The sequence below is a fragment of the Vombatus ursinus genome, unplaced genomic scaffold, assembly GCF_900497805.2.
Source record: "Vombatus ursinus unplaced genomic scaffold, bare-nosed wombat genome assembly UNPS02013931.1, whole genome shotgun sequence".
NCBI classification, from domain to species: domain Eukaryota; kingdom Metazoa; phylum Chordata; class Mammalia; order Diprotodontia; family Vombatidae; genus Vombatus; species Vombatus ursinus.
The window spans coordinates 981,307-994,148 of record NW_020953709.1 but is presented as its reverse complement, the minus strand read 5'-3'; the positions used below and the strand labels follow the sequence as shown (position 1 = coordinate 994,148).

General features: G+C 55.7%; 1 protein-coding gene across 2 annotated transcripts in view; it reads left to right on the top strand.

Moving 5' to 3' along the window:
- The window catches only part of FADS2 (fatty acid desaturase 2), a 36,224-nt gene extending 30,172 nt beyond the window's left edge, over positions 1 to 6,052 (top strand). The window contains exons 6-13 of one of the 2 annotated variants that reach the window (XM_027858792.1): positions 104 to 164; positions 1,624 to 1,700; positions 2,948 to 3,045; positions 3,611 to 3,707; positions 4,478 to 4,557; positions 5,208 to 5,333; positions 5,517 to 5,603; positions 5,789 to 6,052. In XM_027858792.1, the coding sequence (XP_027714593.1) occupies positions 104 to 164; positions 1,624 to 1,700; positions 2,948 to 3,045; positions 3,611 to 3,707; positions 4,478 to 4,557; positions 5,208 to 5,333; positions 5,517 to 5,592 (615 nt within the window). In that variant the 3' untranslated portion in view covers positions 5,593 to 5,603; positions 5,789 to 6,052. The remainder of the gene's footprint in view (positions 1 to 103; positions 165 to 1,623; positions 1,701 to 2,947; positions 3,046 to 3,610; positions 3,708 to 4,477; positions 4,558 to 5,207; positions 5,334 to 5,516; positions 5,604 to 5,788) is intronic. The other variant, XM_027858794.1, reaches the window with a different exon arrangement.
- Positions 6,053 to 12,842: the final 6,790 nt, after the last annotated feature.

The following is a 12,842-nucleotide window of genomic DNA, read 5'->3' as shown; positions in this document are numbered from 1 at the left end:
TGCCCCCAGACTCCTCCCTGCCTGCCGGCCCCATGGCTGGGCTCTCCCCAGGCCAGGGTCAGCAGTCCAGACACTTCTGAACGATTTCCCTTCTCTCCTCCAGTACGGCAAGAAGAAACTGAAATACCTGCCTTACAACCACCAGCATCAGTACTTCTTTTTAAGTGAGTACAGTGGCCGGTCCAGGGCTACCCACCCGAACCCTGCCCCAGGCCCCAGACCCTCAGCAGCCCTGGGAGAGCTGCCTCTGCCCCTCCCTTGCTGGTGAAGTGCTGAGAAGAGTCAACAGGTCGTAGGATGCTAGAGCTGGAGGAGGAGGAGGGGAATAACAACCATAGACCCCATCTGATAATGATTGTATATTGTTGTAATGATTATGATTAATATAATCAGAGCTCTCATTGAATAATATTGATATGCTAATAATTAGCATATATTATATTGTTGTATTATAATAATTATAATTAAATTAATAACTAGACATCTCATCTAATAATTATCTATCATCATATCATAATAATCTAATTAATATTACACTGTGGATCACTGGAGTCACTATATAACAATAGGCTGTTATAATTAATATGGTATTAATAACCATAATCGATACCCCATTGTTATAATATTAATAACTGGAGAGAAACCTAATAAAAGGAGCTCCCATCTAATAATAAATAATGTGCTAATCATTACTAGAATTGATATTATAATATTGAAATTAATCAACGGAGATTCCATCTAATTATGAGGATAACTTATAACATCCAGCATTTATAAGGTGCTTTAAGGTCGGCAAAGTGCTTTATAGACATTAACTTACTGTATCCTCACGGCAACGCTGGGAGGTCAATGCTGTCATCCCCATTTTACAGATGAGGAAACTGAGGCAGGCAGATGTCCAGCCTTGGGTCACCCAGCTAGTAAATTGTCTAAAGCTAGAAAGGAACTCAGATCTTCCAGACTCCAGGCTCAGCTCCACCCTTTCCTCCTTTCCCCAGAACACCTCTATGAGAGAGATCTTTATTTTATTCCCATTTTAGAGATGAAGAAATAGAGGCCCTTTAAATAAATAAAAAATAAAGTCATTTGTCCTTCGTCCAGCAGATAAAACGCAGAGCCTGGGGCCCAACCCAGATTCTTTGACTCCAATTCTTAATGCACTTCTCGCCATACCAACCTATGAACTCACTCGTTTTGTGGATGAGGAAACTGAGTCCCACAGAGGTTCAGTGACCTGCCAATGACCCCACAGCTGAGCTCGGGCCCCACGTTCAATACGCTTCCCACCAAGCTGTGCGGCCTGCTCACTTCTTTTATGGATGAGGAAACTGAGGCCCAGAGAGAGGACAGCTATGTCCGTGGTCACTCGGGTGGTTCGGGGCCGAGCTGTAGCAGGCTCCGGCCTCTCACCTCCTAAGCCATCGTGGGGTCCTCTCCACCATGACTCCCACGTGCCCTCAGCGTGATATAATAACGGCCACGGTCAGCGAAGTCACCCCAGCCCCCTCCCCGCAGCCCCAGGGTGCATGACCGAGCCGTAGGGCACACAGAAGGGGCTGGGGGCCACGCCCCTGCCCTCCCAGCCCCCGCTCCTTCTCAACATCTCCTCTCTTCCTCCCACAGTCGGGCCACCATTACTCATCCCAATGTACTTCCAGTTCCAGATCATCATGACCATGATTGTGCGCAAAGACTGGGTGGTGAGTCACGTGACCCCAGATCCGGGGGGTGGCACTGGGTGCCAGGCCTTTGGGGAGACCCGGGGGGAGCCCAGGGCAGAGGCCAGTGCAGGTAGTGAGCTGGACGTCCGGTCTCTGAGTTACTCGGCTCCTACGGGGGTGGGAGGTGATTGGCCTTGGGCTCACATGTACAGCTGGGAGGCGGAACCTTAAAGGCTTCTCGTCCTAGCCCCCCATTCAGGAAACTGAGCTCCGGGGAGGTCGAGGGAGTCACGCAAATTCACACAGGTTGTTAAGGGCCAAGCCAGGATTCGAACCCCGGCCCTCTGACCCTACACCCAGCACCTTTGCCTCTGGCATTGTTGCAAATTCCCAAGGGAATCCATCCTTCTTTGGGTCCACCTCTGTTCAGTCCTGCGGTCTCCTTTGCGGGGCCGGCATGGGGTCAACAGGGCAGCTGACCTCTGACCCGTCCTTTACCTCTCAGTGACTCAGGCAGCTCTCTTAAGACCCCTGAGGCATCGACAAGCTGCCCCTCTGTATTACTGGAGGGAGTCTCCTCATCTGGGAGTTCCCTTGGCTAGTGAAATAAAGGGGAAGGGCCCCAAAGTCAAGGCTGTGTGGCTTAAGGTAAGCTAGGGGGCAGGGAAGGAGCCCCTGGTGCTGGGGCCAGGACTGACGCCCCCAGGGCCGAGGAGGGATGAGATCAAGGAGGGTGGGTCCAGCAGGGCGGGCTTCCAGAACCCAGTGCCCCACCCTCACACTCTGTGGACTCCCTCCCTTAATAAAAAGGAGCCTGCGACACGTCGGCATGCCTGAACACACGTGGCTCTTTCTGCACTCCCGCCTCTGTGGAGCTTTCTGCCACAGGCAGGCAGGAAGGAGCGTTGGCCTTGGAGGCAAGGGACCTGAGTTCTAATCCTCCCTTGGCCACTGACGGACTCTTGGGCAAGTCTCCTGGCTCCAGTCTCCCTCTCGCCCTCCCCTGCATAAAACGAGGAGGCCTCTGGGGGTCCTTTTGGCTCTGGCCTCTGATCCTCTGTGCGCATGCGCGCGCGCACACACACACATGCATGCATGCTCACACACACACACATGCACGCTCACTCACACGCGCAGGCACACACATGTGCACATGCGTGTACACACACATGCACACATACGCGTGTGCACACATGCACACACACACACTCACACACACACTGTGGGGGCCACAGAGCATCCAGCAGTGTGAGGCCTAGTGTCTAAGCTCTTGTCTCTCTCCCTAGGATTTGGCCTGGGCCATCAGTTACTACACGCGGTTCTTCATCACCTACATCCCTTTCTATGGAGTCCTGGGATCCCTCTGTTTCCTCAACTTTATCAGGTAGCCAGGCTGTGCCAATTCATCCTTGGGGACAAGGGCCAAAGCTTGTTTCGACTACCCGCCCCCCCGGCCCAAGGGTCATTTTAAAGGCCTCAGAGCCTCACAGGAGAGCTCAGGGGTCCCCTCCCCTTGGCTCTTGGAGGGAGCGAAGACTGCCCTAGTATCACAGACCCTTGACCAAGCAGTGTGCAGGGAGTTCAGGCCAGCGTCAAGGCAACACGTCCAGATTAAAAAGTGCTACGCCGTGGTCTCAGCCTTGCTGCTCCCCCTGACAATGTAGACCATGCCCAGATGCCCATTGCCTGCTTGTCACCGTGCCTACTTGGGGCATAGAGCCACGTGGTGAAACATCTACTGGCCGAGACCTCCAGGCGCTCCAGCAGACCCTCCTGCTGGTCGCCACTGGGACACTGACCTTCCATTGCTCTCCTGGCATGAGGTGGGCGGCCCCAGGGAGTAATGGAGGCACTGCCCTCCTTCGTGCCCAGGTTGTCAGGCCTTTAGAAGCTCCAGGGGACCCTGGGTGTGTGCAGACGCTCAGGGCTGTCCTGGTGTTCTCTCCCAGGTTCCTGGAGAGCCACTGGTTTGTGTGGGTCACACAGATGAATCATATTCCTATGAACATCGATCGGGAGAAATACCAAGACTGGCTCAGTAGCCAGGTGAGGGCTGTGCCGGGGGGAGGTGGGAAGAGGATCAGGGGTTGTCTTCCCTTTCATCATTGGGGGATGTGAGCTCACGAGGAATGAGATGACATCTGGCCGATGACAACTTGAACCTATCGACTCAAGTTTTCCTTAGCTGGGTCTACTGAGGAAATGAATGGAGCTCCACCGATGGGGGCTCTATATGCCTTGTGGGTGGAGCAATAGAATCTGGGATAGAGGTTCGGCTTCAGGGAGAGCAGACCACCCAGGGTGGTGGGGAAACTGGACCGGGGCACGCCACCGCCACCGGGATGGCTGGGAGGAACACAGGATATTCTCCTCTTAACTGGAAGAAAGGAGTCGGGTGGGGCGTGAGGGAGTTAATAACGATATTATTTGTTAGGTGGATTATTTATGAGGTACATAGTAATCATAAAGTGCTGTCTTGGGGAAAAGGGATTAGCTTCCTTCTCTTGGTCACCCAAGGCAGAACTGGATGTAGTGATGACAAGTGACAAAGAGACAGATTTAGACTGACCCAAGGGGAAATTTCTTCATTCTCTCTGGAGGTAGTGAGTTCCCTGTCCCAGGGGTCTTCCAGCCATGCTTGGATGGCGATTTGTTGGGGGCGCCATTGAGGGGCCGCCTTGTGGGTCCCTTCCAGCTTTGACGCTGGGGTTGATGGGATGGATGAAGGTGGGCGATCCCCAACCCGGCCCAAGGAGCCAGGCTGCCCCCAAGATATCGGCTCCTTCCTCGTCTCCAATCCTCCCTCTCCCTGGCAGCTCTCAGCCACCTGCAACGTGGAACAGTCCTTCTTCAACGACTGGTTCAGCGGCCACCTCAACTTCCAGATTGAGCATCAGTGAGTCCGGGCGCAGGCCGGGGAGGGCGTGGGGTGGTGGTGGCCGGACGTCTGGGGAGGGGCAAGCCCGAGATCGAAGAGGAGGAGGAGGGCCCTGCCAATGCAAAGGCACTTGGTCCGCGTCCCTGACACCACGCCTGGCACGTGGCGGACACTTAAATGTGCCACGGCGCGTTCATCCTCAGCCCTGGCCCCGTCATGGACACAGGGAAGCTGCCGTTGCACCGTTGAGAGGCAGCGGTGGCCTCGGATAGAGAACCAGTCTTGGAGGCAGAAAGCCCTGGGTTCAGATCTTGCCCCTGATACACATTCTGACTGTGCGATCCTGGGCAAGTCACTTCCCCGCTCGATGTTCCAGGTCCCTTTCTAAGATGATCCAATGCAGAGCAGATGCTGGTCTGCACGGGTGGAGGGGAGCCCCTTCGCTGGGACTTCTCTTTGCCCATGTCCTTCCCAGCCAGGAGCTCCGCTGAGCGGGGAAGCAGAGGATCCGGGTTCAGGTTCCCACCCTACCATAGACTGGCTAGGTGGCTGAGTTCCTCGCTGGTCCTCTCTGATCATCAGTTTCTTCATCTGCAGAGGGAAGGGCTGGGCCCAGATGGTCTCCCTCTAGGCCTTGCTCACCTCCTCTTTCCCTGCCCCTGCCCCAGTCTCTTCCCCACCATGCCACGTCACAATTACCACAAGGTCGCCCCCCTGGTGAAGTCTCTGTGTGCAAAGCATGGCATCCTTTACCAAGAGAAGCCCCTCATGAGAGCCCTCCTGGACATCGTGGGGTAAGGGCTGGCAGGTGGGGCGGGACTGCCCGGGGAGGGGGGAGGGGGAGCACCTCATGGAGATCTGGGTCCGTGGCCAGAACCTCGGGGTCGTGAGAGGGTGGGGAGAGGAGGCTGTTCTGTCTGGGAATGAAGGGCTAGGCAGCCAGGAAGACCTGGATTCTAATCCTGACCCTTCACCAGGGAATCGAGGGCCTCAGACGCTTCAGTGACCTACACGTGTGGCCCAACTCCCACACTTTACAGATGGGGAAAATGAGGCCCATCGAGGTGAGGGGCTTTCCCAAGGTCACACAGCTCATTGGGACCAGAGCTGGGACTCAAACCCAGGGCACACCCCATGCTGCCCACCCTGGGCCTCGGTTTCCCCATCTGGGACATGAAAACATTGGACTAGATGCCCTCCAAGTTTCCTGACGTCCATGACCCTAAGAGCCTCCTCTTCCTCTCCACAGGTCCTTGAAGAAGTCAGGAGACCTCTGGTTGGATGCTTACCTCCACAAATGAAGCCCACCCCCCTTAGGGACCTGTGGGGAAGGGAGGCAGGGACTGAGCAGCACGTCTGGGTTAGGGGGAACCAGGCTCCTCCAAGAGGGCGCAGGGCCACTTCAGGAAGCCTCCGCGGGGGCCCCCTTCGACACTCCTTCTGTCTTGTCTCTCCGCCTCCCTCCTCTCCGCTGTCTCTGCCTCTCTCTGTCTCTCACTGTCTCTCTCTCTCTCTCTGTCTCTGTCTGTGTCTCTCTCTCTGTCTCTCTCTCTGTCTCTCTGTCTCCCTCTCTCTGTCTCTCTCTCTGTCTGTCTCTGTCTGTCTCTCTTTCTGTCTCTCTGTCTCTCTCTGTCTGTGTCTCTCTCTGTCTCTCTCTCTCTCTCTGTCTCTGTCTCTGTCTCTCTCTGTCTCTGTCTGTCTCTCTCTCTCTCTGTCTCTCTGTCTGTCTCTGTCTCTCTCTCTGTCTCTCTCTGTCTGTCTGTCTCTCTCTCTCTGTCTCTCTGTCTCTCTCTCTCTCACGCCCCCTTCCCCCCAGAGCACAATCCCCTTCTCCAGTTTCCTGCCATCTGATCTGACTCGGTTCTTTTCAGGGGATGGGGGTGTAGCGGTCGGGACACATGGTGGGCCCTTGGGGTGTTGGAGTCTCTAGGATCCAAGCCTAAATGTTGATCTCCCTCATCACATTCCAAGCCTGGCTTCTGCTTCTGGCCTTCACAGGTCAGGCTGCCCTCCTTCTTCACCCTGCTGCGACTCCCAGCTCTCTCTTTCCCGAGGGAAAGACGGAGCTGGTGCGTGTTGTCCTCAGTCACCGGTTCCCCCCATGCCCCTGCCTGTCGTCAGGGTGGCAGGCCTCTGCCAGCTGCTGGCCTAGCCTCTGGGCCTTGGCCCGACCCTCTCTGCACCCCCTGGGAGGCTGTGATAATCACTAGAGCTCAGACCTGCTCCTTGGGGCCTGCCTAGCCGGGAGAGACCCTCAGCCCTCAGCCCCACTGGCCGTTTCACACCGAGCCTGGGCGGCTTACAAACTGCCTGCTGATTTGTCCAGAAATGTGGGTGGTTCTGAGGCCCAGAGCCTTTGGAGGCCTGCCTCAGAGGATCAGCCTGGAGTGGCTGGAAGAACACCAGATGCGGTATCAGGAGACCCGGGTTCAGATCCCGGCTCAGTGACTCACTACCGTACGACATTGACAAAGCAGTTTGGGCTTCGTTTTCTTCTGTCGAGTGAGGGGAAAAACCCTGTGATCCTGTGACCAGCTCAGCCTGGTTTCAGATTAGAAACACCTGGTACCGCCTTTCCTCCCGAGAGCGGCCCTGGCTCGGAGCGGGTCCAAAAGTTAAAACTCCGCGGACATACCCCTGCACGGAGCTACCCAGCATCCCCTGGCCCCAATTCGTTAGTCCTAGGGCCCTTCTCTCAGGTTGCCTTTTGAGACTGTCGCTGGGACCAGAGACTGCCCAGAACAAATGGGCAACTGAGGCAGCCGTCCATCCTGCCTTCTTTGAATGTCTCTGGAGGGTTTTCTGCCTTCCCTTCAGGCGCGTCCCAGCCTGGAAGTCAGAGGGGTTCACCTGCCCCCACCCCCGTGCTTGGCACCCCCAGCACAGCGTTAGGGCTCAGTACCTGATTGTGGGAACATCGATTTAGGAGACCAGAGGGGGAGGGTGACCGTAGGGATTAGAGAGTCCACACTCGCCTCCTTTTCCAGACGGGGAAACTGAGACTCAGAAAGGCTCGCCTGAGATCCTGCAGGTAGTGAGGCGTGCAGCAGAGCGTCCAACCCGTGTTGTCTGGCCCCAAATCTGTTGCTATTTCTACTAGACCGAGCTGCCTTCTCTTTGGAGGAACAACTTTTGGCCTCAGGCCACCTCTCTCAGGCACACATCACAGTGGCCTTAAGATTTTGGAAGGAAATTCTCCACGATCTCCTTCTTTGACCCTGACGCTGGGAGGGGCTTCTTCACAGCAGGGAGTCCAGAGGACAAACATTCCCTCTGATCCTGTCATAGGGCTGGGCAGTGGTTAGATTATCCCTCGGGCCACCCTTGTACATCCAGGACCACTGCCAATGGGGGCTTTTCAGACTTCTTTTGGGGCCTCACTTTCCCCTCTCTGTAAAATGAGGGGAGTGGACTGGATTGCTGGTGTCCAGTGTCCAGGACCTCTACAAACACCAGCAGGATCTGTCTCCTCTCGTGGGCCCTCTTTCCAGCCTTGGTGTCTGCCCTTCCTAGACCACAGCCTTCTTGGTCCTGGGAGAGCTCTCGTTTTGCTTAGTGTTAAACCGGGCAGCTCAGAGGAGCCCCAGGAAAGGACATCTTTGGCTCTGGGGCCAGTCCCTCTCAGATGAAACTCAGGGGGAAGATGAAGCTTTGGGCGGTGGGGATGGACGGCTTCTAGCTTTGGATTTTGAGGAAGCCCCAATAAGGGTAAGGAGTGATGCTTGCCGAGGGATTCTCTGTCCCCCCTTCTTCCCCTCCCCCACTGGGCAGGATTTGGCCAATCCTACAATAGCTCCCCTTCTCAGCCTTAGAAATGCCCGATTCTGCTTGCTACCCCTAGAGCAGGATGTGTGAGATTCACCAGCTTCTATCTTGTGGGACCACTGAGGGCTCTTTATCCTCTACTCATCTGCACTGATAACTGTTTTCAGGTTGAGTGCAAGAACTAGATTTAGACTGGTCACATCCCCATGACCCCCCATTCCAAAGGTGTGGGATGGTGGTTAGAAGTATTCACTGTCCACAGCACTCCCTTTAAAAGTCTTAACTGGATTAGAATGTATGCTGTTGTCAATGGAGGGGTCCTTGGGGCTCCCAGGAAAATCATCCTTGTCCAGCACTGCCCTACTCCCGCACCCCCAATGTCCCTGAGCCCGCTGGAGGGGGCAGTCTGGTTGGAGATGGCAATGTGGACGTGAGCCTTGAGTCTTAGATCGGCAGAGGGCCCTGAGTGACCCGGAGGTTTGGAGGAGGAGAAGGGAAGGAACCCGAGAAATGATTAAAGGTTGGGAAGGAGAAAGTGAGGGAAGGAGTTTGCCCTGGAGAAGGACAGGTCTGAGAAGGTGAGGGTTGGGGAAGGGAAGATGCAGCTAAGGGTCCAGGCGGGAGCTCAGGGGGCGGGAGGAGGGCCTGGCATCACCATACTCCACAGCCAGGTCTCTAACCTGCTAACAGATTAGTTATTCCCAGGGAATGGGAAGGTGGCGTTTTAGGTCCGCAGTGTGTGGCAGCCTGGGGTGGGGGGTGGTGGGCAGGAGAAAGCCCCATCTCCTAGCCCGCCGTCTCCTAGCCAGCCATCCTGGTGCTTCTCTGTTGGGGCTGGCTCTTCGTCTCTGGTGGTAGTTCTGAACTGAATGTTCTTCATGTTTGGAGGGACCTTTCCTGACCCCCTACCCCCCTCCTCCAGCCCTTTCCCCCCCCCCCCCCCCCCGCGGGCGCCGTCGGGGACAAGAACCAGGCTTTTTTTTTCTCCCCCCCCCCCCCCCCCCCCCCCCCCCGCAATGCTTTGGGAATGAATGAAAGGCCCATTTTATTCTGGTATTCTTGTTCCTCAATAAAAATCAACCTTTTGTGTTAAGCCCAGGTCTGGTGGTGGTGTGTAACCTCTGGGAATCGGGCAGGCCACTGGAGCCATGGCCTGGGGGTGCTCCAGGCCCACACAGGGGAATACGGAATGTCCTGAAACGGCTTCCTGGCCTGCGGCTGGGGGCTGGCTGGGCTGCCTGGCCGCGTGTGGGAAGGCGGTCAGCCTGTGATGAGCCGGGAAGGGGCTCAGCGTCCAGCACCAGGAATGTTCTGAGCTTCTTGTCCCCGGGAAAAGAGCTTAGGTTGGGAAGTAGGGAGAGGGCCGGGGCCTAATTCCCAACTCTGCCTGCTTAGTGCCTTGGCCTTGGACAAGTCACTTCAGAACTCTCCAGCCTCAGCTTCCTCTGCTGTAAAAGGAGGAGCTTAGATCAGGTGGCCTCCCAGGTCCTTCCTCCCTCCAAGCCTACCTCTCTGGTGCTCCCCACTCCGAGGCTGGCTGCTTCTCCTGTCCTGTCCCCTGACACACAGGGCTCCTTGCCCTCCCTCGCGCCTCCCTCTGCCCTCCTTTTCATGTTCCATCCTGCCCACACCTCATCACTGCCGTCAGTGGATCCCGCTGCACTCTCCCCCCTCCTCAGTAAGCTGAGCACCTGAATTGTAACTTTTCTACCGCAGCTCCTTGCAAGGGGCCTGGCCTCCCAGGCTCTCAGCTTCAACTCCCCTGACCCAACCACCCACACAGGAGGGGCCCTGCCGTGGCACACAGGGCCCATCCCTTCCCCTGGCTCGCTCTGTCCCTGCTGCCTGAATGCCCGGTGAGGGCTCTGCCTTGGCTCAATCCAGGCTTCATTCAGAAGGGGATTGCCCCACCGGGCAGATACCCAGGAGTCTGAGTGCTGGAGCATCGCCAAGGCCCCATCAGTGCAGACCTCGTGCCTGGGGCCCCCACGGGCTCCATCGGTCTCAGCGCGGGGCTGCAAGGGTCAAGTCCAGGCAGGAGAAGACTTCTTCCAGCTCTCAGCCCCAGGGCAGGCTGCCGCTCCTCAGCTACCAAATAGCCTGGGGCAAGACGCGGCCCTGGAAATGGTGCCGAGCTCTCTTTGCCTCGATATCTACCTCTGTGAAAACAAAGGGCTTGGGCCAGCCCATCTGTAAGGTCCTTTCCCCCGCTAGAGGTCCATGAAATACCACTTGGAGCCACGTTCTACATGGGCAGGAATGATCTTAAGAGTTTCTTATCTTTGTCTCCAATGCTGGGGCGCCAGGACGTAGAGGAACCTTAGAACCCAGAACCCAATGTCAGGGCTGGGATGGACCTTCGAACAGAGAATGTCATCTGGTAGGGGGCTTAGAACAGGGAGTATCAGTCAGAAGACCTTAGAACTGAAAATGTCAGAGCTAAAAAGGACAAGAACGTCAGCGCTCGGCTGGACCTTAAAACAGGGAAAGCCAGAATTGGGAAGAACCTGGAGGGAACCTAGAACAGGGAACACCTGAGTGGGCACGAAGAGATGGGCTTTTGATTTCTAGTCCAACCCCTTATATTTCCCAGAAGGAGAAATCAAGGCTCTTCCTGAAGGAATGAGGTGGCCAAATCTGGTGTGATAGCAAGTTAGAGGCAGCACCTATCCTAGAACTCAGAACTCCTTAAAAATGTCCCTGGTCTGGAGGATCTCACAGCCTGGTAAGGGGGCAGGGTCTATGCCCAAAGAGCTTTCATGCCAGGGAGGATGTGGGAGCTCAGGCGCTGCTTCCCCAGTGCAGGGAGCCCCATCAGGACCAGGAAAACTGGCGAGGGAAGGAAGGGCAGGCTGGTCGTGGGACGGCGCACTCTGGCAGCAGGTGTATTCTTGGGAACTCTCAGCCCATCTGGAAAACCAGTTCATGGCAGGGGCTGCCAGGGTATGGCAAGAGGCAGGCTGGGCTCAGCTGCCCAGGGTCTGGTGCCAGGGTCCCTGTCCTCTCTGGGGATGAGGCCAACATGAGGAGTCCCCACCTGAGGTTGTCACTGGTCTCTCCTGCTAAAAGAAGCTTTTCCTGATGCCCCCAAGTGCTAATGCCCTCCCCCTCTACCTTGTATTCTGCATATATTCCTTTTATATGTGTGTGTGTCCATGGCTTCTCCCCCAACAGAATGTGGGCTCTTTGAGATAGAATTGTTTACTTTTTGGGGTCTCTGTGTCGCCACTGTCCAGCATGGGACATAGCACATAGTAGATGTTTAATAAAAGCTTGGTTATGGCAGGCAGCGGGCTTGGGATACTAACTACACCATGCTCGGCCAATTCTCCCTCCCCAAGGAGCCGATCTCCTCTCCCCGCCCACCTTCCTCCTTTGCCGGTTCCAGAAACTCCTACCCACTCGTCCAAGCTCCATCTCACTTTCTCTTCTGCTCTACTTCGTTATCTTTCAGCCATCTAGATTTCCTGATCCATCCAGTCCAGGGCTCTTTCTATAATTTGTGTTTCTGCCTTTTCTTCTCTGTTCCATCCATCCATCCATCCATCCATCCATCCATCCATCCATTCAGCAAGCACCCAATACAGACTGAGCGTGGCATCAGAAATACCGAGTCAAAAATGAAAACAATCCCTGCCCCCCAGGAGCTTACATCCTAGAATCAGCAGGAAACAACACCTGCACAGATAAGTAAATACAGAGTCATTGGGAGGGGGCTGAAGAAACCAGGGAAGCGGGGCAGACTTCTTGCAGGTTGTGGCCCATAAGTTGAGCCTTGAAGGATGTGAGGGGTTTCCATTTGGTGGAGATGGGGGACGGAGTGCATGCCAGGAGTAGGGCACCGCCTGGGCAAAGGGTCAGAGTGGGGAAAGTCAAGGGGAGACCATTGTTGGCTTTTCTTGCCTCTGCCTCTGCGCTGTTTCTTTCTGCGTCTCTTTGTCTCCCTCTAGAGGGGACGTTCGGCGTCAGACAAAGTCACTCTGGTCTTTATCAGACTAATGGCACTTACTTGCACCCTGGGTCCTGTAGCAATGATGCTCTAGTCTATGCTTTGGTCCAAAATCTGTGGGTTCTGACTAGCACCAGGCTAGCCTCCACCCAACCCTACTCACTTCCTTCCCAGTGCCTGAGACCCCACCATTAGGAATTCATCTCCTGTGGGCTCTGAAGGACTTTTCAACCTTCCAAAATCCCTGGTTAAAATGCAGAGAGCCCCGGGATGGGAGGACCCAGGACCTGGCCAGCTGATCCCTCAGGGGTCCCCTGACAACCGAGAGCCAGGTGGGTCCCCAGGTCAGGGAGGGAAGAAAGAAGGGGCACCTCATGACCAACCTGGCACTTCAGAGATCATAGAACTACAGAACAGGGGGCCAGTGCACACCCTTGCCCCCAGAGGATGCTGGGGCAGCCCAGGCCTCATATCACACTTTACTTTCCTCTTTGAACCAGTGCTGGCAGGTGAGGCCCGGCTCAGCCTCCCCACCCATGCCCATGAGTGTTCTGGGGGGGTGGGGGTGGGGAAGGAAGCCTGGCACAGC